At 35.6% G+C, this 24,405-nt stretch overlaps 3 protein-coding genes and 1 non-coding gene across 5 annotated transcripts; all 4 read right to left on the reverse strand.

Moving 5' to 3' along the window:
* Window positions 1-143: 143 nt before the first annotated feature.
* Window positions 144-4,222, reverse strand: LOC132189193 (CO(2)-response secreted protease-like). The gene is made up of 9 exons (XM_059603796.1): window positions 3,826-4,222; window positions 3,496-3,755; window positions 3,188-3,299; window positions 2,414-2,930; window positions 2,130-2,230; window positions 1,551-1,796; window positions 1,336-1,450; window positions 913-1,123; window positions 144-831 (listed from the first exon to the last, which is right to left on the reverse strand). Exons 1-9 carry the CDS (start codon window positions 4,065-4,067, stop codon window positions 254-256), a joined length of 2,382 nt encoding a protein of 793 aa, XP_059459779.1. The 5' UTR covers window positions 4,068-4,222; the 3' UTR covers window positions 144-253.
* A 3,691-nt stretch (window positions 4,223-7,913) lies between these two features.
* Window positions 7,914-7,985, reverse strand: TRNAE-UUC (transfer RNA glutamic acid (anticodon UUC)). The gene has a single exon. It is a non-coding gene; the product is annotated as a tRNA-Glu (tRNA).
* A 4,230-nt stretch (window positions 7,986-12,215) lies between these two features.
* LOC132190274 (protein FD-like) lies at window positions 12,216-13,786 on the reverse strand. 2 transcript variants are annotated; one of them, XM_059605212.1, is made up of 4 exons: window positions 13,081-13,786; window positions 12,896-12,972; window positions 12,642-12,716; window positions 12,216-12,545 (listed from the first exon to the last, which is right to left on the reverse strand). In XM_059605212.1, the coding sequence occupies exons 1-3, from the start codon at window positions 13,709-13,711 to the stop codon at window positions 12,645-12,647; spliced, it is 780 nt and encodes a 259-aa protein (XP_059461195.1). In that variant the 5' UTR covers window positions 13,712-13,786; the 3' UTR covers window positions 12,216-12,545; window positions 12,642-12,644. The 2 variants fall into 2 exon arrangements, with proteins under 2 accessions (XP_059461195.1, XP_059461194.1); XM_059605211.1 differs by having other exon boundaries at window positions 12,896-13,786.
* A 3,124-nt stretch (window positions 13,787-16,910) lies between these two features.
* Window positions 16,911-23,936, reverse strand: LOC132190509 (la-related protein 1C-like). Its single transcript, XM_059605519.1, has 6 exons — window positions 23,283-23,936; window positions 22,354-22,930; window positions 22,102-22,240; window positions 21,893-21,983; window positions 18,152-18,223; window positions 16,911-17,930 (listed from the first exon to the last, which is right to left on the reverse strand). The coding sequence occupies exons 1-6, from the start codon at window positions 23,718-23,720 to the stop codon at window positions 17,688-17,690; spliced, it is 1,560 nt and encodes a 519-aa protein (XP_059461502.1). The 5' UTR covers window positions 23,721-23,936; the 3' UTR covers window positions 16,911-17,687.
* Between the last annotated feature and the right edge of the window lie 469 nt (window positions 23,937-24,405).

Genomic DNA, 24,405 nt, shown 5'->3' on the forward strand with positions numbered 1-24,405 from the left:
GATTCACCATTGACTTTGCTAGAGGGGATCCAATTGAGCTTTGGTTGCAGAGGTCGTGAGACAGGGGGTTGTCTCATTATGCTATGTATAGAGAGATTTCTTCAGTGGGTTGTTTATAATAGCTCTATCTAATCAGCCAGATGTAGAATTTTGTAGGTGCTTCATTTATATTGCTATGTATGTGTTCCTTATCTCAATTATAACATACGCAGCAGACTTGTTATTACACGAATCTTGCTGGAATGTATTGTACCTACCCATCGCTGCTTTTACTGCTTAATACAAAAGGACTGCGGACCTTATATTTTCCATTACTCCAAGTGATTGACCCAAATACATCTTCCTTCAATTGGGTTGCGCTGGGGGAAGAAAAGACCACTTGGTAGCTCAGCTTCTCATTGTTCTTCGTAAACTGCAGTTTTTCTGGAATCACCTTGACATTTACTCCACCAGGTGCATCAACACTGACAGTATAGACACTTTCACCGTCTCCGGCAACGTTAGTTACTGTCCTGCTTATGTTCTTGTTGTCTTTTCCAGTGAACTTGGATATTGCAATTGATGGGTAGTTGATGTTGGATATGTAATCAGAGTTGGAGTCTTTGGGGCAGGCAAAGCCATCAGGAACAGTTTTAACAATTCCTACTATTGCAGATGTGCTACGCCCAGAGTAGCATAGGTAGTTCAAGTAGTCAATGGTGCTGGTTTCGTACACCAGTCCTGGTTGTAATGGTTCAGATGTTGTTACTTCCCCTGCACCGTAATCATAAGGTGTGGCTACTGAACCCGAATCCGTTGTTATTGGAGCTTTCAAATTGTTTGTTTGGGTTGCTGGAAATTGATGGTAGAAGTAGATTAGTAGACGCATGCATATGAAGAACAAAGAATTACATTGTGGTATTAGATTCTGACCTGATGTCATGATGGCTGATCTGATTGCTGAGGGACTCCATGTGGGGTTACGAGCTTTGACACTTGCGGCAATCCCAGAAACATGCGGGCATGCCATGGAAGTTCCTGAGAGCACGTTGAACAATGGGGGTTCTTTTCCTTTTGGGGCTTCTGATGTGTCATTTGCTATCCATGCTGCGAGTATGTCTACTCCTGGTGCCGAAATATCAGGCTGCAAAACAATCATGTTAGGTGGATTTGGATCTCCTGTAATTTGTTGTCTAAATTGTTAGCATTTGATGAGATCCATCTATCCAAGCGAGTGAATTACCCAATACCTTCCTAGATAGGTGGATCTTAGATGAACTTTTTCACATCTAACAATACATGTTAAGCATGTATTGGTTGTAAATATCATTATTGTGAAAGAGCAAGGACTCTTGCCTTGAGAAGGTTTCTTGTGTAATATGAGGGCCCCCTAGACGAGAAATATGCAACTGCAGGCGCTGGCTTATATTTTGTCATCGATACTGTTGCTAAAATTGTTGCAACCGGTTTTCTTCAAAAATTTCCATACTAATCAGCAACTTTTTGCTTCAAGCAATCACGAAATTAAACAATTGAAACAAACTAGTTTTGGTTCAAAATGGTTTCATTACCCGGTTGAGTTAAGATAGGAGAAGATTTCAGCAGCATCCTTTGAACTGATCACAGTTGCTGGAAATGCACCATAAGTACTTGCCACTGCATTTAAAGTGTCATCAATCACAGCTATCCCAATTGCTCCAAAAGCCTTCACTACATCTATCTTATCCCTCACTGAGTAGCCAGAACCATCATCATTATTACATATTACAATCTTCCCCTTGATCAGGTCCCCATCCATTGAATCTGGGTCGCAATTTCTGAACATGATATCAAGCATTTTACATGTAATGGCAAATTGAATAAGAAAAAAAAAAAAAAAGGTGTTTAGTTCACATGTTTTAATCTGAATATTAGTTCAAAATGATATTTACATGAGAGAGATACATGAAATTTGCATGTTTCATCCCTCCTTAAAATATCAATTAAATAAAATAAAAAGATTTTTTAACCTGGTATAATAAACTAATGTTTTGAGTTTGAATTTTGACTTTATAATTTATTCCTCATTTTAATTTACCTGTATATTGGCATATGGTTATAATTTATTGGGGAGATTTTGGACACATATATAATGTTCATTTTTCCCGTACCTTGCCTCAACTTCGTTGGCACCACTTTTCTTGGCAGACTTTGCATATATCAACGGATATACAGCAGACTTTTCGAGTGGTGAGAAATTTATGCCTTCACCCTGCACTCCATAAAGAAAAAAAGGCTTAATTTTTTTTTTTTTTTGTGTGTCAAAATAAAGAATTTCATCTTATATACGAAGAAATTGACTTATGTCCGTAAAACAGTTAATTCTAACAGACATTTTTAATAATACACGTGATAATAACTTTGTTCCTAAAATATTTGTCAAACATTATTTTACCTTAATCACTTTGTTTTCGCCCAATACCACATTAGATTGAAAATCCCTGTCAATGGTTGACGCAGCAACGGTCAAAATCCAAGGTGCAACATTCACAGCAGAACCAGAGGTTGGGCCATCATTCCCCGCAGAGCAGACCACGATGATCCCGTGGTCCACTGCGTGAAAAGATCCGATCGCGATCGGATCGCTTTCCAGTCCGATCTCCAGTACTGAAGGTGCACCAAGTGATAGTGATAAAACATCGACACCATCCTTTATCGCATCATCGAACGCCGCTAGAATAGAGGACCCACGGCAACCGTTCCATGAGCATACTCTGTAGACGGCGATCCGTGAACTTGGGGACCCACTTTTGGCGGTCCCAGCCGCTAGTCCGTAGTAGGATGCACTGGCTACTGTGCTCCCTGCTGCAGTTGACGCCACGTGTGTGCCATGCCCAATCGTATCCCGGGGTGTATGCAACTTTGAGAATGTAATATCAGACTGATTGTAGAATCGAGCTCCAATCAACTTTCTGATGCATATTAAACACTTGTTTATTAAATATTTTTTTTTCAAATATAACTTCAATCGTTTACTATAATCTATAAAGTACATAATTTGATTTAGGCTTTGTATAGGCTGTAATAGTATTCATTTGGTTTAGCAATTTAAAAAAAAAATACTAATGATTTCAAAGTGTATAATGAAAAATGTGACTTTCGTTCGGTAAATTCATGTAACTTCTTGTAATATACTAAGTGACAAGTAGTTGGACCGCCGGAGCATTACCTATTACAATTGGAGGTGCTGAAATCATTAGCTTCCATGCACTCTCCTTTCCACCGTGATGGAATTGGACCCATATCCTTGTCGCTAAAACTCTCCGACTCCGGCCAAATTCCTATATTTCATTGACGAAAAATTATAACCAATTAGACTATTTGAGAACAAAATAAGTAATAAATGACATACAATTCTGCAAAATAGTTGTTCTTGTCAGCAGTCTCGAGAGCAAAAATGAGAGATTAACTATTCGATAGATTCTCTTATATTTGTTATTCGAAATGCTAACAATTTTAACAACAAAATTGATCTACCGGTGTCCAAGATGCCAATTATTGTGTCTGATCCAGGAGATGAGGGCTCGGAGTCAGATTTCGGCTGGGAATCAATCTCTACAGCAGTTTGATACTTCAAGAAATCCCAAGAACGGGTGGTGTGGAGCTCTAACAGAGTATCTGGAAAAACAGATACAACCCCTGGTTTCTGAGCAATTGAACGGGCATCCTCCTCTGACATCGTTGCTGCAAACCCTGAGAAACCATGCTTATACGTGTGCACCAATGTATTTTCTTTCCTGTCATATATCATCAAATATGTTAAGCATTGAAGCAACGATATGTAATTTCAGAATGTGTATAAATTACCGTTTCAACACCGAGTTCATGAGCTGAACATGGTCATCCCTCAAGGAACCATTTCTCGAATCCGCTGCTCCCATGTAAACAATATAAACGCCATTGTTGTTCCCCGCCGCTTGAGCTGCCCTGCTTTCTTGAAGAATGAAGAGAGCGCAGAGAAAGAATAAAACTGTATTGCCTTTCATGCCGAATGTGGGTTTCCTTGAACTTTGGTTTTGTTGAATGAGAGAGCTCATTGCCAGAAACATGGTGGTTTTACTTTATATAGCAGAGTAGATTGTGATGGTGGGTTTTTGCAAATGCGCATGGTCTGCAGACATGTCAAGATCTTATAGCGTCCATCCAAAGTGCGCCATTTCAGAAATGGGAATGCCGGTGGGGGTGGTGAGGATGATGAAGTAGGTGCTGATGAAGGATGAAGATATTTCATCTGGGTAATAAAATTTGTAATCTTAATCTATTCTCTTACGCCATTCAAATTTGAAAAGTTTCTCTTTCTAGCTAGAAGGAATATTTCAGTGCGTTTTTTTCACTCTCACACACACACACACACACATATATATATATATATATATATATATATATATTTTCTAATAGAAAGAGGAAAAGATTACAAAGAAGGATTTTTTCCATTTTTGATCATGATGGAAGATAGAATGGGAGATTTTGTGAAAATACTACCAAACACAAGGTGAATAGTAGCCCATTTTGCTAAAGCGTGTGCACGATAGTTGGCACATTTAAAAACTTTCGAAGCATGCCAACTTTGAAAAAAACTATTTATATGTGTATGTATAAGCTAAGTAACGTTCTGATGAACCCTTTACAATGATTTGTTGAGGTGTAATTTGGGGGGTCCCTTTTAGAAGCTTAGAGTTTCTGCCGGTTGATTTTGGAACTGAAATGAGTGTTCTCATGTGCTGCCTTGGATCAATGGCCAAATGATAACACTTTTTCATTCTCTTTTTTGTTTTCCCTTTTTAATTTTTTTTTTTAAATAATATTAGCAAAACTAAGAACATAAAACACTTACTCAATAGTTCGGGATAAAGAAAGTGTTCTGATTTGACATAAAATTAGAAATTGTTTTTTTTTTTGTGGTTTTAAGTAAAAATGACAATTTTTTACACGATTTACAAATCTGACACAAACTTAATACGAAATTAAAGAGTTAAGGTTCACTTATATAGTTTTATATTCATATCTCGATACGACACAAACCTAATACCGGAACACAAATTGTCGCCCATAAATTTAAGAATGTTTTTTTTTTTTTAGGTATCAATTAATATTTTTGTTTTAAGAAGAAACAAATAATAATCAGGAAAAAAAAAAAAAAAGAATTGTTAGAAAAGAAGCAATATAGTGGGATCTGACAGATATCCAGCACGCCCATTAACTTATTAGAGTATATGTGAATTGATGATAATGGCCAATGGGTATCAAATAAGGCAACAACGTTGGTAGATTTGAGTAGTGGTGGTGGAGGATTTGTTGAAGGAATCCTAGCATCCACGTAATCGGTATTCGGAAAATTCTCAAAATCATGACTTTTTATCTTATCAAAACCATCATGGTGTTGGTGCGCCACTAGTCTGGATCCACAGACGTACACCCTTTCGTGCGCGTGTTCCTTTTTTTTTTTTTTTTTTTTAGGATCATCTCTTTTGCATTATGTCAATTAAGCAGGGAAAACAAAACATGTGAAATTTATCTTTCAAACTTTTAGGAAAAACTACCTTTTCTTTAATGAACTACAATGTTTTGGTACTTTTTTTTTTTTTTTTTTATGAATTGTCAATTGTACTTTTTTGTCCTCATGAACTACTATTTTGTGTCAAAAACTCCATTCCATCAGTCAAAACCGTTAACTTAGGAGTAACACTAGAGACCATCTTTTTATTCTCTTAAAACTGATGTGGCTTTTAAAATCACCATTAAATTTTAGATGAATTATACTTAAATTTTAATCCAATGGTGATTTTGAAAACCGCATCAACTTTATGAGGATAAAAAGATGATAAAAATATGGTATATAGCATTACTCTTAACTTAGACGGTCAAAGTGACAATGCGTTGTAGTTCATGGAGGCAAAATAACAATGCGTTGTAGCTCATAAAGGCAAAGTGACGGGTTGACCATTTGAGTTAACGAATTTGATTGAATGCATAGGGTTCTGGGCACAAAATGATAGTTTATAGAGGCAAAGTAGTACAATTGGCACTTCATGTGAAGAAAGTGTCAACACGCTATAGTTCATGGGACAAAAAGTACTTTCCCCAAACTTTTAGGAAATTGTTGAGAGGTATACCAAACTAATTCTTGAACCATGGATGTCATAATTATATCAATTATCAACCATTCAACAATCAAGATGCGTTTTGTTAGATTAATTAAGATTTTATTCAAAAATGGTTTTGTTTGTTAAAATCTCAAAACAAAAATATTAATAAATAACTTAAACACAAAACACTCATACAAAAACTAATTTTACGTTTATGTTATAAATAATTACTTTTTCAAGTAAAAAAAAAATACTCCCAGAAAATACATTAATAAACAAATCCATAATTTTTTTGGCATAAATGACTTAGTGTAAAATTATCTATTTAGTCCTTTGGTATCAAAAGTATCTTAAAGATCTATCGAATAAGCACAATATATAGTTCGTGTCCTTAGCCATTTGACAAAACCAATTGTCGATTACACACTTGCCTTAGCTAATGACTCAACATGTTGCAAAATTCCAATTTTACCACCAAATTAAAATAAATAAATAAATAAATAGAGGGGCCGTAAAGGTCAACCTCCTCTCACCATACGAGAGGTGATTAACCACTCTTCAATGGTCACCCCACAATCCTCATCTAGTGGAGGATGCCCCTCTTTTTCTTTTTCTTTTTTAATTTATATTTTTAGTTTATTTCTTGTGCTTAAAAATTTGAGGACAAAATTATAACTTTTCAAAAGGATGAGTCATTAGCTATGTCATGTGTCAATCAATGATTGGGTGTGATGCAAATCTACAACAATTTCTATAAAATGGCCAACGGTAGAGACCATTTTGAAGAGGTATCTTAAACTAAGAATTTTTAAGATACTTTTATACTCCATGAATCAATTTGGTACATCAATAAACCCTAGAGACCAAAAAAATAATTTTCCCATAACTTTAGATTATAATTAGAATGGGCAAAATCACCACATTTTATTGAACAGTCTTCAAAATTAAATTTCAAAATTTTATCCATTCTCATAATTTTGAAATCATCAATTTTTATTCTTTTAATTATTTTGATATTATTTATGGGTACGCCCATTTGTTGATGAATTAGTATATTCTTCAATTCAAATAAATTCTTCATTGGAACTAGAGAGGATATTTTTCCTCTGTAGACTAAGTCCAACCTATCACCAACGCACATGCCGTGCTTCGTTTCATGAGAAATAGCACAAATAGGCCCAATCCGAAACCAAAGTTTAGGTTATTTTAGAAGACTCGAACCTGACTGATAAGCTCTGGAGTCAGGAACAGATTGAGAATCATTCACTTGGGTGAAATTTTTTTTCTCTTTATTTAGATTTTCAATAATTTGTTATTTGTTATTAATTTTAGACAATCAAAGCGAGAGACTCTTTATGAGATTCACATGTCTAAGAAGGTAAGTGGAATACTTAAAATCTACTCAAACAAGTGAGTCTCATAAAAATTATCGCCCATGTTTACTATCAAAATTGTGAGCTTTGTCATGAAATTATATAGCCAAAAATATAGTTAATAGAATTTTCTTCAATTTAGTTTGTAAAGAGCAACGATACACGCACTTTCACTCCTATAACACTATGAGTATAAAAAAGTAAGTGTAAAAAGTGAGAATATATATAATATTAATTAATTAATTAATTAGACCCCATTAATTTGAGTTGCTAGCAGGCCTGGCATGACATTTGGTTGTGGGCCTTGTGGCGAAATAAGTTATTCACACGACAGCAACTTTCAAAATTTGCATGTCATTCCACGATTTTTTATTTTTTATTTTTAATAAAAAAAGGCAAGTCATTTTACTTTCGGTGCAAAATAAATGTGAAGCGCTTCCGTTGCAGGGAATCGAACCCGGGTCTCCTGGGTGAAAGCCAGATATCCTAACCGCTGGACGACAACGGATTGGATCCGCCTAAAGCTCTAAGGAAGTCAGCTTCAAATTCTTTTGACATGTTCACATTGTAATTTTGTGATGCACCTAAGTTATTGTAAAACTAATTTAGGTAAATACTGATAAATGAATGGACTTATATACTGGTTTTGAATGCCCTACATCTAGTAGTGGTTAGTGGTGTTTAGTGGTGTTAAACTCGTGATATTATTAGTATTTTAATTCAATATTGCTATATTTCACAAGTCATATTAATTGCTAATCGCTTCCAAAAGTAGTTAGTGGTGTTTTCAAAACGATTTTATATATATATATATGGAAAATGTTAAGGTCACAACATAAATCCAACTTATGACTAACTTTTCTCTTACGTGTCATTTAAAAAAAAAAAAAATTGATAGAAAGGATTTTGGAATTCTGAAAATTTGAGAAAAAATACAATTTGTTTGGTTTAAAATTCAATTTTTTTTTACACGTAAGAGAGAAGTTGGCCATGAGTTGAGTTTGTGTTGTGTCCGTATCAAACCTCTCTCTCTCTCTCTCTCTCTCTCTCTCTATATATATATATATATATATATATATGTATGTATAATTTATTTAATATACAATAAAAATATATTGTTTGTATGTTATATTTACTATATAATTTAAGTTTTTAAAAAGATGAGTTGGGCATAAAGCCAAGAACACTAGGCGAGCTCTGCTAGCTAGGAAAAATGGCGAGCCGAGCCAAGTACAAATTTTTTTATTTTTCCTTTAAAAAAACGGTTAACCACTAACCATTTAAATAACCGTTAACTGCCGATGAACCGTATAGGCGGTTAGCGGAGGCGGTTTAGTAAAATTTACTAACCGTCTAGGCTGTTACGATTAATGATTTTAGTCAATAATCGCTAACCGTAACCGCATTTTCACCATACTGCTAACCCATAGTATAGTATGATTTTTTTCAAGTCTTTAAACCCGTTTTTAAAACACACTTCCAAACAAAATAATTTCGTAGTTTTTTTTTTTTAAAAAAAAAAGAACAAAAGAAAAAGAAAAAACGTGTCTACCCTACAAAGTTGTGATATTTAGTATGAGTATTAGGTTTTAGGTATTAAGGAATAATCTCACATGTTGGTGGTCTTATTGATAAGACTTTGGCATGTTTATAAAGAGTAGGCAAACCTCTCTTATAGAACCGATTTTATGAGATGAGTTAGACCCACAAAATTTTTCATGGTATTAGAGCTTACTACATAATGAATGAGATCAACACTACTAACTCCATGACAAGGACCAAGAAAAATACTGGTCTGCACGTGAGGGAGAGTGTTGAGGAATATCTCACATTGCGTGTGGACTAGACCTTAGGCATATTTATAAAAAGTGAGCAACCTTCTCCTATAAAACTAATTTTATCATGCGATGAATTATACCCACAAATTTCTTCACTAGCACTTCCTGTAACAATTTATTACATTCCATGTCGATCTCTTCCACAAAAAGAATGTTTAGATAAGGCATAGCGGCCATAGAGGAAAGAGTTGGGTTTCCCGTTGAGCCACTAACAGAAATATTGAAAAATATTAGTAATGACAGACAAAGAAGTGTCGAGTGGCATTATTAATCTAAGGTTCACCCAATTGTTAATAATATCTATGACTATTGACTAATGATAATCTTTTGTTTCTTGTAGCAGGCTAGCAGCAACCATGAAAGGAGTCAAGGACGGTGTTCTTGCCTCATCACTAACGTTAATCAATTGATGCCTCCTTTTTAATGAAATACTATGATTGATTACACTAATTATTAATGTCGTATCTTTTAATCAAAGGATTCGATGTTATCTTTAAGCGCACTTTATCTAATTATCTTCATGTCGTGTCAGAGTTACATGATAATCTTTGCTAATGCTTTTTATGGTAATTTTACGGATGGAATCAAGATTTTTATTATTATCAAGCAGGTCCAAATATAAATGCGGGTTGGATGACAAACATAACCTAATGACTTTTTACTTTAAAAATAAATAATAATTTAATATAATTATTATCTTAACCTTATTGAGAAAAATGGCGATGGAATTCAACAAGCATTTAATTGCTTTGTATTTACTTTTCCACGCCTTGACTTTTCCGACAAATGTAATTGGCTTTTTTTTTGAGCCCAAAAGGCAAAACAACACCGACAGTCCACAGATGGAGCATCGGAAATTGATTTGAATTGGGCGCTTCGGCTATGCTTGATCGCGCGGGGCTACTTCTTCACGTGAGTGGACCCCAGCCCAATACTAAACTCAATATTCTGGGGCCCATTCTTCCCTTCATTGTCATGGGCCCACGTACTCAAATCAAATACCCAGAACCCGAAGATGAAACCGTGGCCGGCGGTTGAGTGAGACCAAAGATCCGTATTTTGTATATCGGATAGAAAAACTCTTTTTTCATTTTCAAAGTTTCTTATTTGGGTAAATATATAATTGGCCCACGTGTTTTTGGTGTGCATTAAATCTGTCCTTGTGTTTTAAACTGCAAGTAAAAAATACATTTTACCCTCTCGAATTATTAACTCATTTGCACTTTTAACTCCAATATTTAAAAAGTAACACTTTATCTGTCCAAAGTATCTGACATTGACACTTGACTCATGAAGTACGCTTTATCTCATAAAGTATTTTGAGTTGACATTTAATTTACTCCTGAAATAATTTAGTTTTTGGGGGTAAAGTGTCAATTCAAAATAATTGAGGGAGTAAAGTGTACTTCATGGGTCAAGTGTCAATGTAAGATACTTTGAGGGGTATAGTGTCACTTTTTAAATATTAGAGTTAAAAGTACAAATGTGTGGATAATTCATTGTGAATAATTGACGGAATAAAGTATATTTTCTCCCGACTGTAATAAAATTGAGAATTTAATTCCTCACCTAACCCATTGCCGGTGCTGGTAAGTTCTTGATTCTTGAACAACCGCTTCTGCCACTGCATTTAGTTCGACCAGAGTGGTTTTCATGGGACAGAAAGAAGAATGAAACAAAATAATGTAAATATTGAATGTATTTTGTGGGTCTTTTATAGGAGATGTGTTAAAAGAGCAGGGTCTACAAATCTCTCTTAAATATGCCCTCCTGTTTTGTTCTGGGTATATTCTCTGGTTTGATACTCTACTCTACCTAACAGAAACCAGCACCTATATTTGTCAATTGTCGACTTTCTTCTCACTTCCAATACTTTTTGCATTTATCTCTTACAATAAGTCCCAAGTTATGTATTATTTTCATTTTTTGTTGAGTAATCCTTCTTTTATTTGTCAAATTTTGATGTGGTAAAAATTCAAATCCTTTGTATTTTGTGTTGTGTTAAATTATATATATTAATGTACTCTTGGTAAAAACTCCATAATCGCTTTATCTCCTAAGATTTGGTGCTTTCGTTTTTTGGGCGATTGTCAAATATAGTTTCTGTCAATAACTCTGGCCTTTTGTTGTTGTGTTTTGAAATTTGATCAAAATATGTATATTAACAAACAACCAAAATACAATGTTATATGTACCAATTATAGTATTTGCCAACTTCTGGGGGGAATGCCTACTTCGATTACTTGAGCCGAGCCAAGTACTCGCACTCGGCTTGTCTAATAGGCGAGCTCGAGCCTGCATAATGTTCTTCCCTTGGCAAGCCGAGCTCGAGCCCAGTTTTTGGGCTAGTTACAAGCTCGAACTCGAGCTTGAGTAAACCTTAAACAAGTCGAGCTTTGAGCAAGCAATACTCACTCAAGTTCAGCTCGTTACCAAGCCTAGTGAATCATACCAAATAATTTTATACTTTAGTTGCTCAGTCACATCTAATGTGACATCGTGACCGATATTGGTTCAACTTATAAAAAACCATATAGGAATTAGAAAAAGAACCCAAAAAATACCCTCAAGAATTCCCACAAAAGACCAAAGAAATTGTTCACCCAAATAGTGAGAGCTGAGAGGGAATTAGATTCAGATTTTCAATAATTTACCGTTTGAATCGTTAACGATCTATATAATAAAAATTATATAAAACTCATCAACCCTAACATAAACATACGTAGGGATTGCTCGAGACCTAGTTCATAACAATTTTGTTACATATATTGTTGGGAACAACTAGGTTTGACATCCCAAATTTGTCCAGAGCAACTAGCTAGGCCCCACAGTGCCCTCCATCTTTGGAGACTGTTCGGGTACGCCAATTATAGGGAGACAAAAAACGGTGAGAGATAAGGTTATAAAAGGATTGTTTATATTATTAGCCAAGCATGTCCCATCGTTATACCGCACTTCTTTTTATAGGCAAGCAAAAATAGCAAATCATCGTCCCCCGGCCACCTTGTCCTGATTGGGCAAGAAAAAGATACATATGGACAAAAGACAAGGATTCAAGGTAACGGGACATAAAAAGCAATGAAGAAATGCCCACCACCGGTCGGTCCTGTAGCTTGGGAATCAAACATGCCTTTTCCTTCTCTACTTTTTTCCACCCCACTTGATGCAAGTGTTTTCTCAGATAAACATTAGAACCCAGTTGACGCCTATTCCAACCATTCTCTCTCTTCCTTTTCAAGAGAAATTTGGCAAAGCTTGGTTATGGAGAAGAAAAGTAAGACACAAAAGATAATACTAGAATATAAGGGAGCTTGCCGCTGTCTTACTTGTCAGAATGGAGCTGTTAAGGTTCTATGGATACGGCGTTTTCTTGGGAGCTGAGTAGCGGCCACCAAGCAGACCTGCAAGCACAGATTCACCAATCGGCCTATTGAATTCACTCGACTGATTTGGGTGTATAATAAGAAAAATGATGCATGCACCCCAAATGCTCACTCTAATGTGAGTGTGAAAATTATCAAAATAAATACTGAATTTTGGATCCATTAATAAGCAAAACTAATTCATAGCTTTATTTGACCTCCTCTTGCTGCCTTCTGAGCCTAGCATTCTCTTCCTGTAAATGGGCAAGTTCAACTTCCAACTCAGTCCTGTAAGCCTGCAAAAGATTCAAAACGGTATGAAACAACAACATCCCAGCAATTAACACATCAGCCACTAAAGTCAACGCAAAGAAATAGAAAGAGGAAAAAAGAGAGAGAGATTCCTGTTTCCTTGCTCTAGAACGAGCGGCTGACTCTCTATTCTTGATCATGCGCTTATGTCTCCGATCGCTGAAATCATCACCATATTCTTGAACCCTTTTCTTGCAATAAGAAGGGAATAATGAAGAGGAACCCAAAGCGCCGACGGGAGAGTTCGAGGAAGAAACAAAATAATTAGGTGTAGTGAAGACACTGGCATGACTTGGCAGTTGTGGGTTTTGCTTAATAGGAGTATGGCTTTCAAGGTATGCAAAATTAGACGCAGAATTCAAGCTCAGCCTCGTGGCCGGAGGCGGCGCCGGAGAACCTAAGAAAGTGGACGTCTCTACGGACGTTGGTAGGACTTTGTTGGTAGATCGAGGCAAGAAGTCTTGGAATATCATACCACAAAAACCAGAAGGGTGGTCGTTGGTGGCGGCGATGGAGGAGGAGAGGGTGTTGTTGGAATTGTCACGAAGAGAGGCTAGGCTGATGTCTTTCCACACTTCTTCCATGAATTGTCTGGCTGACGGCGGGGTTTGGATGACCTGTGAAGAAGGTGAAATGGGTGAAGAAGCTGACGAGCATGTGGAGGGTGAGCAGGAGTTCCCGTTGCCGCCATTGTTGTTGATTGCCCCGGGTGGTGTCCGCATGGTTGAGAGAGAGAGAGAGATTGAGTGAGAGAGATGGGAGCCTTCAACCTTGGATGATAAGGAGAGGTATGTGGGTTTGACTCCTAACTTTATGGTCTATGCATAAATGTTCTGATGCCTAATTAAGTAATTCTATATATGCTCTTTGAGATTGTGCTAAGAGTTTAAAAAGTATTTGCACTACTTAAATAAATAATTGTTTGTCAATCAAAAAGTTCGTTTGTTTGATACAATTTTTTTCTGACTTTTTAATTTTAATTTTATTTTAATCATGATGAAAGCACTATAAAATGCTTATTTTATTTTATTTTATTTTTTTTAAAAGTTCATTTTGATTTTAAAAGCTGTATTTTTCAAGCAATTTCAAACATTGAGCATCTCCAACAGTATAGCTAAAAGGAAGATATTATCTATATTTAGCTATTTTTGTCCTTTATTTTTTGCTCGAACAGAATAGCTTCATATTAACTATTTTACATTAACTGCTATTCACTGTAGCACACTAGATTGAATAAAATATTATTTTCACTCTTCTCTCTCCCTTTCTCTCTCTCTCCCTCTTCCTCAACTCTCGGCTGGTAAACATGCATCTTTCCTCTAATTTCTCTTCATCATTCTCGAAATCAAAGACAAGGCAGCACTGTGTTCGTGAACCGGCTTGTCAAAGAGAACAATCATCTTTCTCTTCGTCATCATAATTCATAGTGCTCACATTATTTTGGTGGAAAAATTTGGTTGAAAACTCCCATCTCTCTTCCCTACGAAATTTTGTCTTCTATGTTTTGCTTACTGTTTCTGTACTACGTTTACCTTTTAGGATTTGTTGTTAGGGTATTCACCCCTTTTGTTGTCATTTAGTCCTATAACAGTATAACCTACTTTCCCTTATTTAAAAAAGTTGAACATCTTAAAGCTTAACTCGGCTCGTTAGGCTCATTTATGCTAGTTTATATATTTTAAAATATTGTAAGTGTATGTTATATTATAATAAATTAGTTAGGCTCTCTTCCCTGGTAATCGTGGTGGAGAATAGTGAGCAATGAGGAGAGAGGCGAGAGAAAGAAGAAGCAGTGTTTAAGAGAAGATTTTTTAGAGAATAGAATATAATATGTAAATATAATTATTCATTCTATAAATCACATTTTTATTCTCATAATTCTCCAACAATGCAACGTGGTAGTTCCAATCTTGTTTAATTTTTTTTTAAAAAAAAAACAAGAATTTATTCAAGGATTAGTTGGAACTCTTACGCTAGCATTGTAAAATAGTTATGAGATAAAAATATAATTTGTAGCATTACTTCAAAACATTTATTGGTTCTAAATAATACGAAATAAAAGCATTTTAAAATAATTTTTATTTTATATTACAGATGGTATGATTTTTAATAGAAATGTTAGTTAAATTTTTAATATGATGAGAATATCTAATTTAAAAAATAACGAAAGATTTTTTTCTTAAAGTTTTCGAAGTAAACATTTTATTTTTATACATACTCTAAGCAGGAATAGTAGAATATTTAAATTTAATGAAGAGATTATGTGAATGTATCTTAAATAAGTTTAACTAAAATTAAACCTTTTCCTAATAACATTTTAATTTGGGTTTAATGAAAACACAGTACATTATCCAGCCAATTTTAGAATGAAAATCCAAATATATATATATGAAATAATGTTTTCTGATTTGGGTACGTTAGGAAAAGAGTGAAAGCTGTAGTTTGATTCTCTTACCTAACGTGCACAGAGATGGAGAGTGAAAGAGAAAAGACAGATATGAAAGAGATTGATGAAGCTGCTCTAATTGGTTAGGTGGATTGAACCCACAATTCAGGGAAACAAAGGTAACGGTTGAGACACCACACACTAGCTGTCTCTCCCATACCTCTACTTAGATCTATCATCTACCTACCTCAACCAAACCCTCTTGCTTTCTGATAGACTTCTCTTTTTCTGTTTCTTTTTCTTTTTTAGAAAATAATATCCACGTAGAATTAAGAGAACACTCGAAAAAATTGTAGCATTCCTCAATAGCAAATCTAAAAGAATCTTTACGAGACTTATTTGTTTTCAATAAATTTGGAAATATTTGTTCACTTATTGGGACAGATGAATCTCATAACAATTCTTTTACATTTTTTTTTTGGTTGTCTAAATTATTAATAATACATTAAAAAAAAAATTACTGAAATTCTTGATACGTTCAAATTAGTCTATTTTGCTTAAGGCAAAACAAAATGGTCTATTTCAACTTTGAATCGCCTCGACAGTGAAACAACAATTTTGACTTTCTATAAATGCCGAGCAAGGCCTTGTAAAATTACAACTATATATGGACCATTAGAGCTAATGAGAGCCTCTATTAGCCATTTCTATTGTGGCATTAGCATATAAATGTGACCCTTTTCTTTTTTTCTTTTTTTTTGGTGTGTGCAAATACATTATATTAGAAATGAGAAGGGTTACAATGGAGTAAAAATATAAGAGGGGTGGGCTACCTAACAATAAATCTAAACCAACAAAACAATACCAAAATTGGAAACAAAACAGAAAATGAGGAGCCCATACATTCTTCTAAAGTTGACTTTTATAACAACTTATTTAAGAAGGATTGGATCTCCTACAATCCCCCTCTTCTGTTGTAGAGAATTTTCTATAATTATGAGAGGTCTTAATGGAGCTTATCTATTTGAAATCACATTTTTATCTTACGATTATCTCATAATATTGAAGTAATAGTCCAAACCAACATTTGGATCAATCTTTGTTTAAGAATAAAAATATATAAGGGTTAATTGGAGCTATCACATCAACATTGTACGACAGTTTAGATAGAAATGTAATTTATTTAACAACTATCATTTATTGGCATCCTATCTTTATTTCAACCTCTATTCTTCAAATTTACTGGCGTTACGTATTATTAATAAAAAAGTGAATTCTTTTTAGCAAAAATTGAGAGTAAATTTACTGAACCGGATGTTAATGCTCTAAGGGATGGAAAACTTGGGCATTGTCAAGTGGAAAATATAGAAAAGAGGTAAACTTCATTACCACCTGCAAAGGGTATTGAATACCGGAGAAGAAAAACTTAATAGGCTTTGACAAACAGCCATATAAATTATGCCTCAACACAAGTAAACCACTGAATATACTAAACAAACACAAATATTGCAGCATGAAACAAGGAATCCAAGACCAATGTCAATCACAACAACTTAAAACAAAAAGTAGATCCAACCTTCCATGACAAATTTTAAGCCTAAATATTATCATCCAACAAAACCTTTGCAAAATTCCTAAAAGAAAAAAGAGGTACATCAAAGATGTAACCAAATGTAATTATGTATTTGCTAATAAATAATAAATTAAAAAAATATATGAAAAAAAAAAAAAAAAGAAAAGAAAAAGTTAACAAGTCTGGGGAAGTACAAATAGGAGAGAAATTCAAGCGAAGTCTGACTGCACTTTCTCTTGACAACCAAGCACTGATTTTCTGCAATTCAAATTCCCCCTTCTCTGTTCCCCCTAGACAAAGGAATTTGACATGGACACAGAAGATGCTGATGGTGAAACATCCCAAGTTTTGCTCTCCTAAATGTTTTACCCACCCACGCCACCAGAAAGCACCAGAAACCCAAAAGACAAACATCACACCGAAACCAAGCTATACAACCCAATAACCTCTGCCTGAACCAATCATCTAAGTACTCTTTGTCTCACTTTCTTTTCATTCTTTATCTTTAAGCCAATAATTTATAGATAATTCTTATTTTGTATTCCTCTACTAGCCTCATCAAAGAACTGCCAAAACCAGTCTATGTGACTGAGTAAACAAAACAAAAGATCCCATACCTTCAACATAAGCCTCACTTCTCAGTCCTCCAGAAACTCTCAAAAATAGAAGTGCACTATCCTGACTGCTTGAATTTTTTTTTTAATTTTTTTTTTTTTTTTTTGGGCGGGGAACATATTAATCAGTTCTGGCTTGAGCAGGTGTTTTCAGTAACCTCCCCATTCGAGAGTTGTGAATGGCCAATTGACTCAGTTAAAAATCTTCCTTGAACAGCCTCAGAGTTGGGGTCTGCCTTACCAGTCACACCACTTTGATTCGTGTCGTCACCTGATTTACTAGAAGAAACCGAGCCTGAATCAGAGGGAAGCAGAGCAGACACTGGTATCCATTTCTTCCACTCATTACGCCTCCTCACCTTGTCATCCTGCAGCAATTTCAAAAGAGATTCAGAGCAGCCATACAAAATGATCTTGTTCGGCAGCTTGTAGCTTGCCTTTCCACAGTGGTACAATGCACTACATATTTTAGTGTTTAACTGAATGCAAAAACATGATCCCAACACTATGTTGCAGAACATATAAATCCAATATAAGAGGTGGCAAAAGATGCCAAGGAAGACAGTTTAAAATTAATAAAGGAATGTACCTGTACTTCCACAATAGTCGATGATCTCAAGGAATCCAATATCAACTGGATGTTGGTTGTCAAATTCTTAACCTGCAAAGAGCCATAAAGCAAAATTGAGAGATGCAAGGAAAATTGGTACTGGGGAAAGAAATGGAATGTCAAAGATGGGAATAAAGTTGGATTCAAACGTGAAATGGGAAGCATATTCCTTATAATAAACCTAGAGAAACTTTCAGAGAGTAACCACCAATTCAAATGGTTGGGGGGCCTTTAACTATTTTCAATCCTGTGTTAAATTCACACAATTTGAACGAGAGGCCTGCATGAAATGTAAAAGTAAAGTTGAAAAATAAAACTGAGAAATGTTACACTCTTGGGTCCCCCATATGGCAGGGATCTTGGAAGGGATTTTAATATGGCCCCGACTCCTTACTCTCATCATTTAGTTTTAAAATATAACTCTATCTGTAGTCAGATATAGTTTCAAATCTCAATCCACATGTAGAGGATTTCATGTTAGGCCACATGAAAACATTGTCAAATAGTGCAGGAGCCACCATTAACTAACCTCCCCAACAAGTTTGCACAATACAGTTTCAAAAAGATGCAGGTGCAAATCTTCAGCTTAAATCGATAACACCATTACTAACAGCTGATAGAAGCTGATGGCGCTCGGAAACTACACTAAAAGGATTCAACTAGAGAGTTTACCCAAAATCATTACAAAGGAGTTGACAACCTGACTGATCTTGCGATCAGATATAAGCCTACAAAGCACAGGCATCATAATTTGTATCGAAACAAACTACAAGAAAAATACTGATATGGCACAAAAAAAAGAAAAAAAGAAAAAAGAAAATAGAATTTTGACATGCTTCCCTCATATGTGGAACCTATAATGCATCTGAAGTGAAAACACAAACTGCTCCGGACATACAAGGAAAAACAGTTTGCAAGGCACAAAGGTTCCACCCTGTATTTACAGGCATGAAAATTATCAGGCAAAACCCAACTTATGGAAATGGCATTTTCTTGATGATCTTAGATGGGAATAAGAGCACCCAATTCAACATATGCCCCAAAAATGTCGCGTACCAAAAATTACAACAATTTATAATCTTTGGATCCTGAAGTTTAAGCTTTTTACAAAGCACAATATATATTAACAAAGAGGATGTGTAGAACAAGGAATTCTCTAGAGCAGAAAAGAAGAGTGATTCAGAAGCAGCAAACTTAAAAAATAAAAATAAAAAAGTCATGGTTTAGTGTTCACACTATTATTGAAATTTTATAAGGGTTTTAATGTTTCTCCAAATTATATTATTTGCAATATTTTGGATGGCTAATTAAGGGCTAGGACTTAATTTTAATAGGGTTTCAATGGTATATATCTGTTTTGAACTCTGAAATTTTGTTCAGCAGAAAGTTCTTTTCATCCTTTTCCCTAGCTGTCTAACCCAGGAGACCAGGCCTTTGGCTGTGATTTTTATCTCTATTGCTTTCTCCTTCATTTCTTAATACCTCTGATTCAAACTAGATATTTTTTGTAAGTTTTTCATTCATGAAAGAGAATGGGGAGGATGGGTTTAAGCCACAACAGCAACATGAAAAAGTGCTTCTCTTTCTACTGTTAGCCCGCTACACTAACATCCTATGCCTAAATACTCACAATCATCCAAGCACGAGCGTCTAAAGAAAAGAGTGAGGAACTGGTTGGCTCATTGGCAGGGGAAAGTTAAGTTTCTAACCTTCAAACACGAAGTTTCACAAACACAGACACTCACACCTCTACGTCACCATGTGCCACAGGAAATGACTTGAAAGAAGCACCTAGACAATATGACTTGAACATCTGGATCTAAAGCCAACTCTTAATAATTAAGCACATACCTTTTCACCCCCACCTTAATAATAATTAGAAGATATAATGTACCTCCGAAACATCTAAAACAACGTCTATAATGTATTTAGATTTTGTTAAAATAAATCTTCACCTACATCCTCAACACCAATGCCAAATTCTTTCCTTCCCTCTTATGCAAAGGTCCCAACAGCAAAGTAGGTAGGAACTAGTGGCACTGCCAAAGTATAGGCAGCTGGTGGTTTCATCATTAGTTCCGGATGTGGAGGAGGAGAATTCTCATGCCAGAAATCACAAAATAGAAAAATATTGGCAGGGCGTTGGAAATCGAAAAGGAAAGTAATTGCTAACCATTATAAAAAAAAAAAAAAAAAAAAAAAAATACATAGCATTCTTATTAGGAGAAAGGTTTAAAGGTAAAGAGAGGCTTTACACCTCATGAATGCTCTGTGGTACATAACAAAATCAAACTTTGCACGTGGACATCATAATTTAATGCCAACGAATAACTAAATCCAATGACTTTATCTACTCATCTTACTCTCCATCTTGCAGATCAAAAGCAGCATTTACATGAGGTTATAACCAGATTTGAAAAACATCTTAATTAATCTCATTAAGGGTGAATTGTTGAGCCAAGAAAAGTATTTGGACATCTAATACCAACAAAACCCTTTTCATTTTTTATTAGTTTAAAAGAACTCACATCTTTAGTTATACATACTGTAATTAGTATTAATTTTTTCCCAAGTCACAATTTACCTCTACAAAGCTTCCTTAAATTTTCTCAATTTCATTAATTTCTAAATATTTAACTTGTGAACTCTTATAGATCATAATCACATATAGCTAAAATGCAGCCAAATAGCTCAAAAATACCTGAGAAAGATTGGTTTCCAATATTAAGCATAATTTTTGCTACAAGCAGGTTTCAGCAAAAGAATAGCAGACCAGTCCCCATCACATATGATAGTTTTAGAGGAATCTGTTTACATGTATTTTGTGGTGAACCTTGGGGCTAAAACAATAACTTTAGTGTTTGATAGGGTTAAAAGGTGAAGAGGGCAAACAGATTGCAGGAATTTTTGTGACAGCAACAAGATTTGATATTTTTGAGTTTTTTATGAGTTTATTTGGCAGGTTACAATATGGAAAATAGTAGGGTTTATGGATTCAAATATCTACCAAAAGGGTTAAGGATATAAGATCAAATTATCTCCAGAAAAAGAATCTTCAAAATGATGACCAGTGCTTTGAATATTAACGTGAACAGTGACTTGAACAGCGACCGAGAGAAAGAGAACAAGAAAGCACTCTAGGTGCCTGAGCCTTCCATAATCCAAAGCTAACCAAAAGAGAGCCTAATTCTAAGGGTTCTTGATGTTTTACTAAATATATAAAGTGCTCCATTGTTCTACAAAAATAACTACTATATGCAACCAATAACGAGAGGCAGAATAGGTCTCCTAGGGTGAACTAGTAGAGTTTAGTTCCTGTGTTTTGTGTTACTAAAAACCATAAGCCATTAAACTATACTTGACTAAACTTCCTCACACCAGTTCAAATAAGGAAACAAGTGAGGACTAATGCATTAGCTTCAAGGGCGCCTTTTAAGTTCCAAGATGATAATCTAGAAACAGTTGTCTAACACAATTCAAGGATAAGGTAATATCAAAGCTTACCTTGATTACAGTTCTATTTAATAGCTGACATCGTCAAGTACCACCAAATTTGATACTTAACCAGAAAGATCAATAGTAGGTGTCCCAAAAATAACCAATTCATATTAACAAAAGAGGGAAAAGAGAAAAATAAAATAAATAAATAAATAAATAAAATAAAAAATAACCTCTATAGTAAAAAAGAAACGTTAATTGCTTAACCATAAGAAAACTTACTCGAGGAAAGCTTGCTATTAAAGTGATTGGAACCCAGCCCTGATCATCCATGTTTGACCTTAGATAGTCATCTTTTACCAAATTAGCATCGCTGTGATGAATAAGTCAAGGGTAATAGTAGTTAATTTCGAAAATACCATAGATCAGATGTAAAACTGTATTCATATAGTAAAATCATCCATGAAGAAAGACTGATAATGTCAAAGTACCTGAAATAGTAATCTATCTGGTTGGATATCAGAGTAGGCAGAGGAGGTTCTGCAACAGGAATAAACAATGCAGGAGGTGGTGGGTGAGGAATGAATGGCCTAAAGGGCTCCATCGGCACTGGAGGTATATAGTAAAACTCTGAAAAAGAATAGAGACATCAGTTCCATATTTGCATAATAAAAACATATATTATCAAAAGAAAATAATCTCATAACATCAATACACTCCCCAAGCAAAAGAAAACAACTCACCGGGATAACCCATGTGGTTCACGAAGGGTCTCACAGGCGGAGGGGTAACAAAGCCACCTGTGTTAGGTGGTGGAGGCCTCACAAAGCCCCTCAGAGGACCTCTTGGATGCAAGTGAACATCTCTGGCATTCCCATAATTTCCACGATCTTGATCACGCCTGCCCCCATGATTGTTATGGTAGGCACCATCTCCACGTTGGTGGGGCCCAAAGTTGCCCCTACGGGAGGAATTCCGATGATCACTCACAGAATGTGATTGAGACACAAACCCACCAGCTGGTCTGGTTTCCCAATTATTGCCTCTATAAGGAAACTCTCGATGAGAAGGATCAGGCACTGCCTGTACCAGATTAGGATAGCGATTCGGAGGTAGCTGGAAAACAGGAAACGGCGGTGGCGGTGGCGGAGGCGGTGGTGGAGGATGATTGAAGCCACTTTGTGCAGGCCCACCCCTGTTGTTGCCACCACCGCCACGCTTCATAGATCTTGGTCGAGCAGGCATTGTATGGTTTGTAGTAGAACTAGGGTTTGCATTAGTAGTAGCTTGTTTCTGGGGTGAATGTGGAGCAACAGGTCCCTATTAAATAACATGAGGTGAATCACTGAGATTATGAGTAATCACTATATAATTTCAACCTTCAAAACTATAATCATTTTATAGGAAGAATAACAAGTTTCAAAGAATATGTAGAAAAAAAAAAAAGAAAAAAAAAAAAGAGTAAATTCTAATTCTGAATCAGATGTATTTGCCATTGCCTGATTCCTGACAAAACCTAAAACGCCCCCAACAGCTATTTGGCTCTATAAGGTATGTTTTTCATTATGGGAAACCCTCAAACAGAAAAGAAAAAAAATATATATATCACAGTAAACATAATATTCAAGATTCCGTTGTCATGGAATTAGAGAGAAAACTATTGAAATCCAACCTGAGAACTGGAGACTATTGCATCGGCGACAGTCTTCGAAGCCGAATCAGCTGACGATTTAGGCGAAGCCTTAGTGGACTCCGATAATGCGGGCCAAGAGACCGCACCCATCACGGGTCCGACCTCGACGACGCCGTTCGAGGGTTTGTTCCAAGCCAGCTTCTTCGGCCGAACCGCATTGCCACTGTTGGCATCGGAACCCTCACCGGACGAGGCGTTCTCCGGCGGTGGCGACGGAGAAGCCGTCTTCGGAGGAGGAGGGCAATCGGCATCGGCAAACGTCGTGGATGACGAATACTGATCAACGGCCGAGTTTGTTTCGGGTTCACCTCGAACAACTCGGGCCCATGGTAGATTTCGCCGGAACTGGGGACTCTCTCCTCCACCGCCGCTGCCGTGAAGTGTGGGACTGGAAGGAGAATCGGCAGTTGTAGCCATTCCAAAATTTGGACTAGGAGTTGAGAAAGAGATTGATTCAATATTATATATAAAACAAAAATCGTTAACGAAAGTAATTAACGGATTAATTAACCAAAATTAGAATCGAGCGAAGAGGGAGGGGATTAGGGTATCTACGAATGCAAACTATAACTAGACACAGGATCTCTCTCTCTCGCCGATCTCTCTCTCTGCAAGGTTTTTGCTAAATCTAATTTTCGCAAAACCCAACTTCTATTTATTTTTAGACCCACGCCCTTTATACATTGATTTCAAGCACATCTGTTACTTCCTTATGCAAATTACAAAACTATCCTCTTCTAAATCGATTAGAAGTAGAACTGTACAAGTGTAGAACCTCTTTGGCGGCTTTTTGTTTTTGGTTTTTTACTTGATTTATCTAACTTCTTGATTTCAGGGGTATATAAGTCCAAGTTGACTTAGGGTTTTAGCACCTATCTTTGTAAGCAAATTCATCACAGATTCATAATAAATGTCCAAAGATATTATATGAAGTATGTTTCTTAAAATCCTTGTTTTGTGTCTCATTATCACAAAACATCCCTAAAAATTCAAAAGCAACCTTAGTGTTTATGTCACATCAAAACCCTTTTTAAATTAAAAACTCAAAATACTTCTTAATTAAATAGCCTTTTCTCACCACATTTTACTTGCTTTATTTTTG

Source organism: Corylus avellana, chromosome ca8 (genome assembly GCF_901000735.1).
Source record: "Corylus avellana chromosome ca8, CavTom2PMs-1.0".
Classification (NCBI taxonomy): domain Eukaryota; kingdom Viridiplantae; phylum Streptophyta; class Magnoliopsida; order Fagales; family Betulaceae; genus Corylus; species Corylus avellana.

Excerpts from the sequence above, each read along its gene's own strand:
- LOC132190509 (XM_059605519.1), bottom strand. The coding sequence starts at position 23,720 with ATGGCTACAACTGCCGATTCTCCTTCCAGTCCCACACTTCACGGCAGC. Across the intron at positions 21,984-22,101 it reads CAGATAGATTACTATTTCAG|CGATGCTAATTTGGTAAAAG; the intron begins GTACTTTGACAT and ends TATTCATCACAG. Across the intron at positions 17,931-18,151 it reads CGACTATTGTGGAAGTACAG|GATGACAAGGTGAGGAGGCG; the intron begins GTACATTCCTTT and ends AAATTGCTGCAG.
- LOC132189193 (XM_059603796.1), bottom strand. The coding sequence starts at position 4,067 with ATGTTTCTGGCAATGAGCTCTCTCATTCAACAAAACCAAAGTTCAAGG. Across the intron at positions 2,231-2,413 it reads GCGAAAACAAAGTGATTAAG|GGTGAAGGCATAAATTTCTC; the intron begins GTAAAATAATGT and ends TATGGAGTGCAG. Across the intron at positions 832-912 it reads ATCAGCCATCATGACATCAG|CAACCCAAACAAACAATTTG; the intron begins GTCAGAATCTAA and ends ATCAATTTCCAG.
- LOC132190274 (XM_059605211.1), bottom strand. The coding sequence starts at position 13,711 with ATGCGGACACCACCCGGGGCAATCAACAACAATGGCGGCAACGGGAAC. Across the intron at positions 12,717-12,895 it reads TCAGAAGGCAGCAAGAGGAG|GTCTGCTTGGTGGCCGCTAC; the intron begins GTCAAATAAAGC and ends CTGTGCTTGCAG.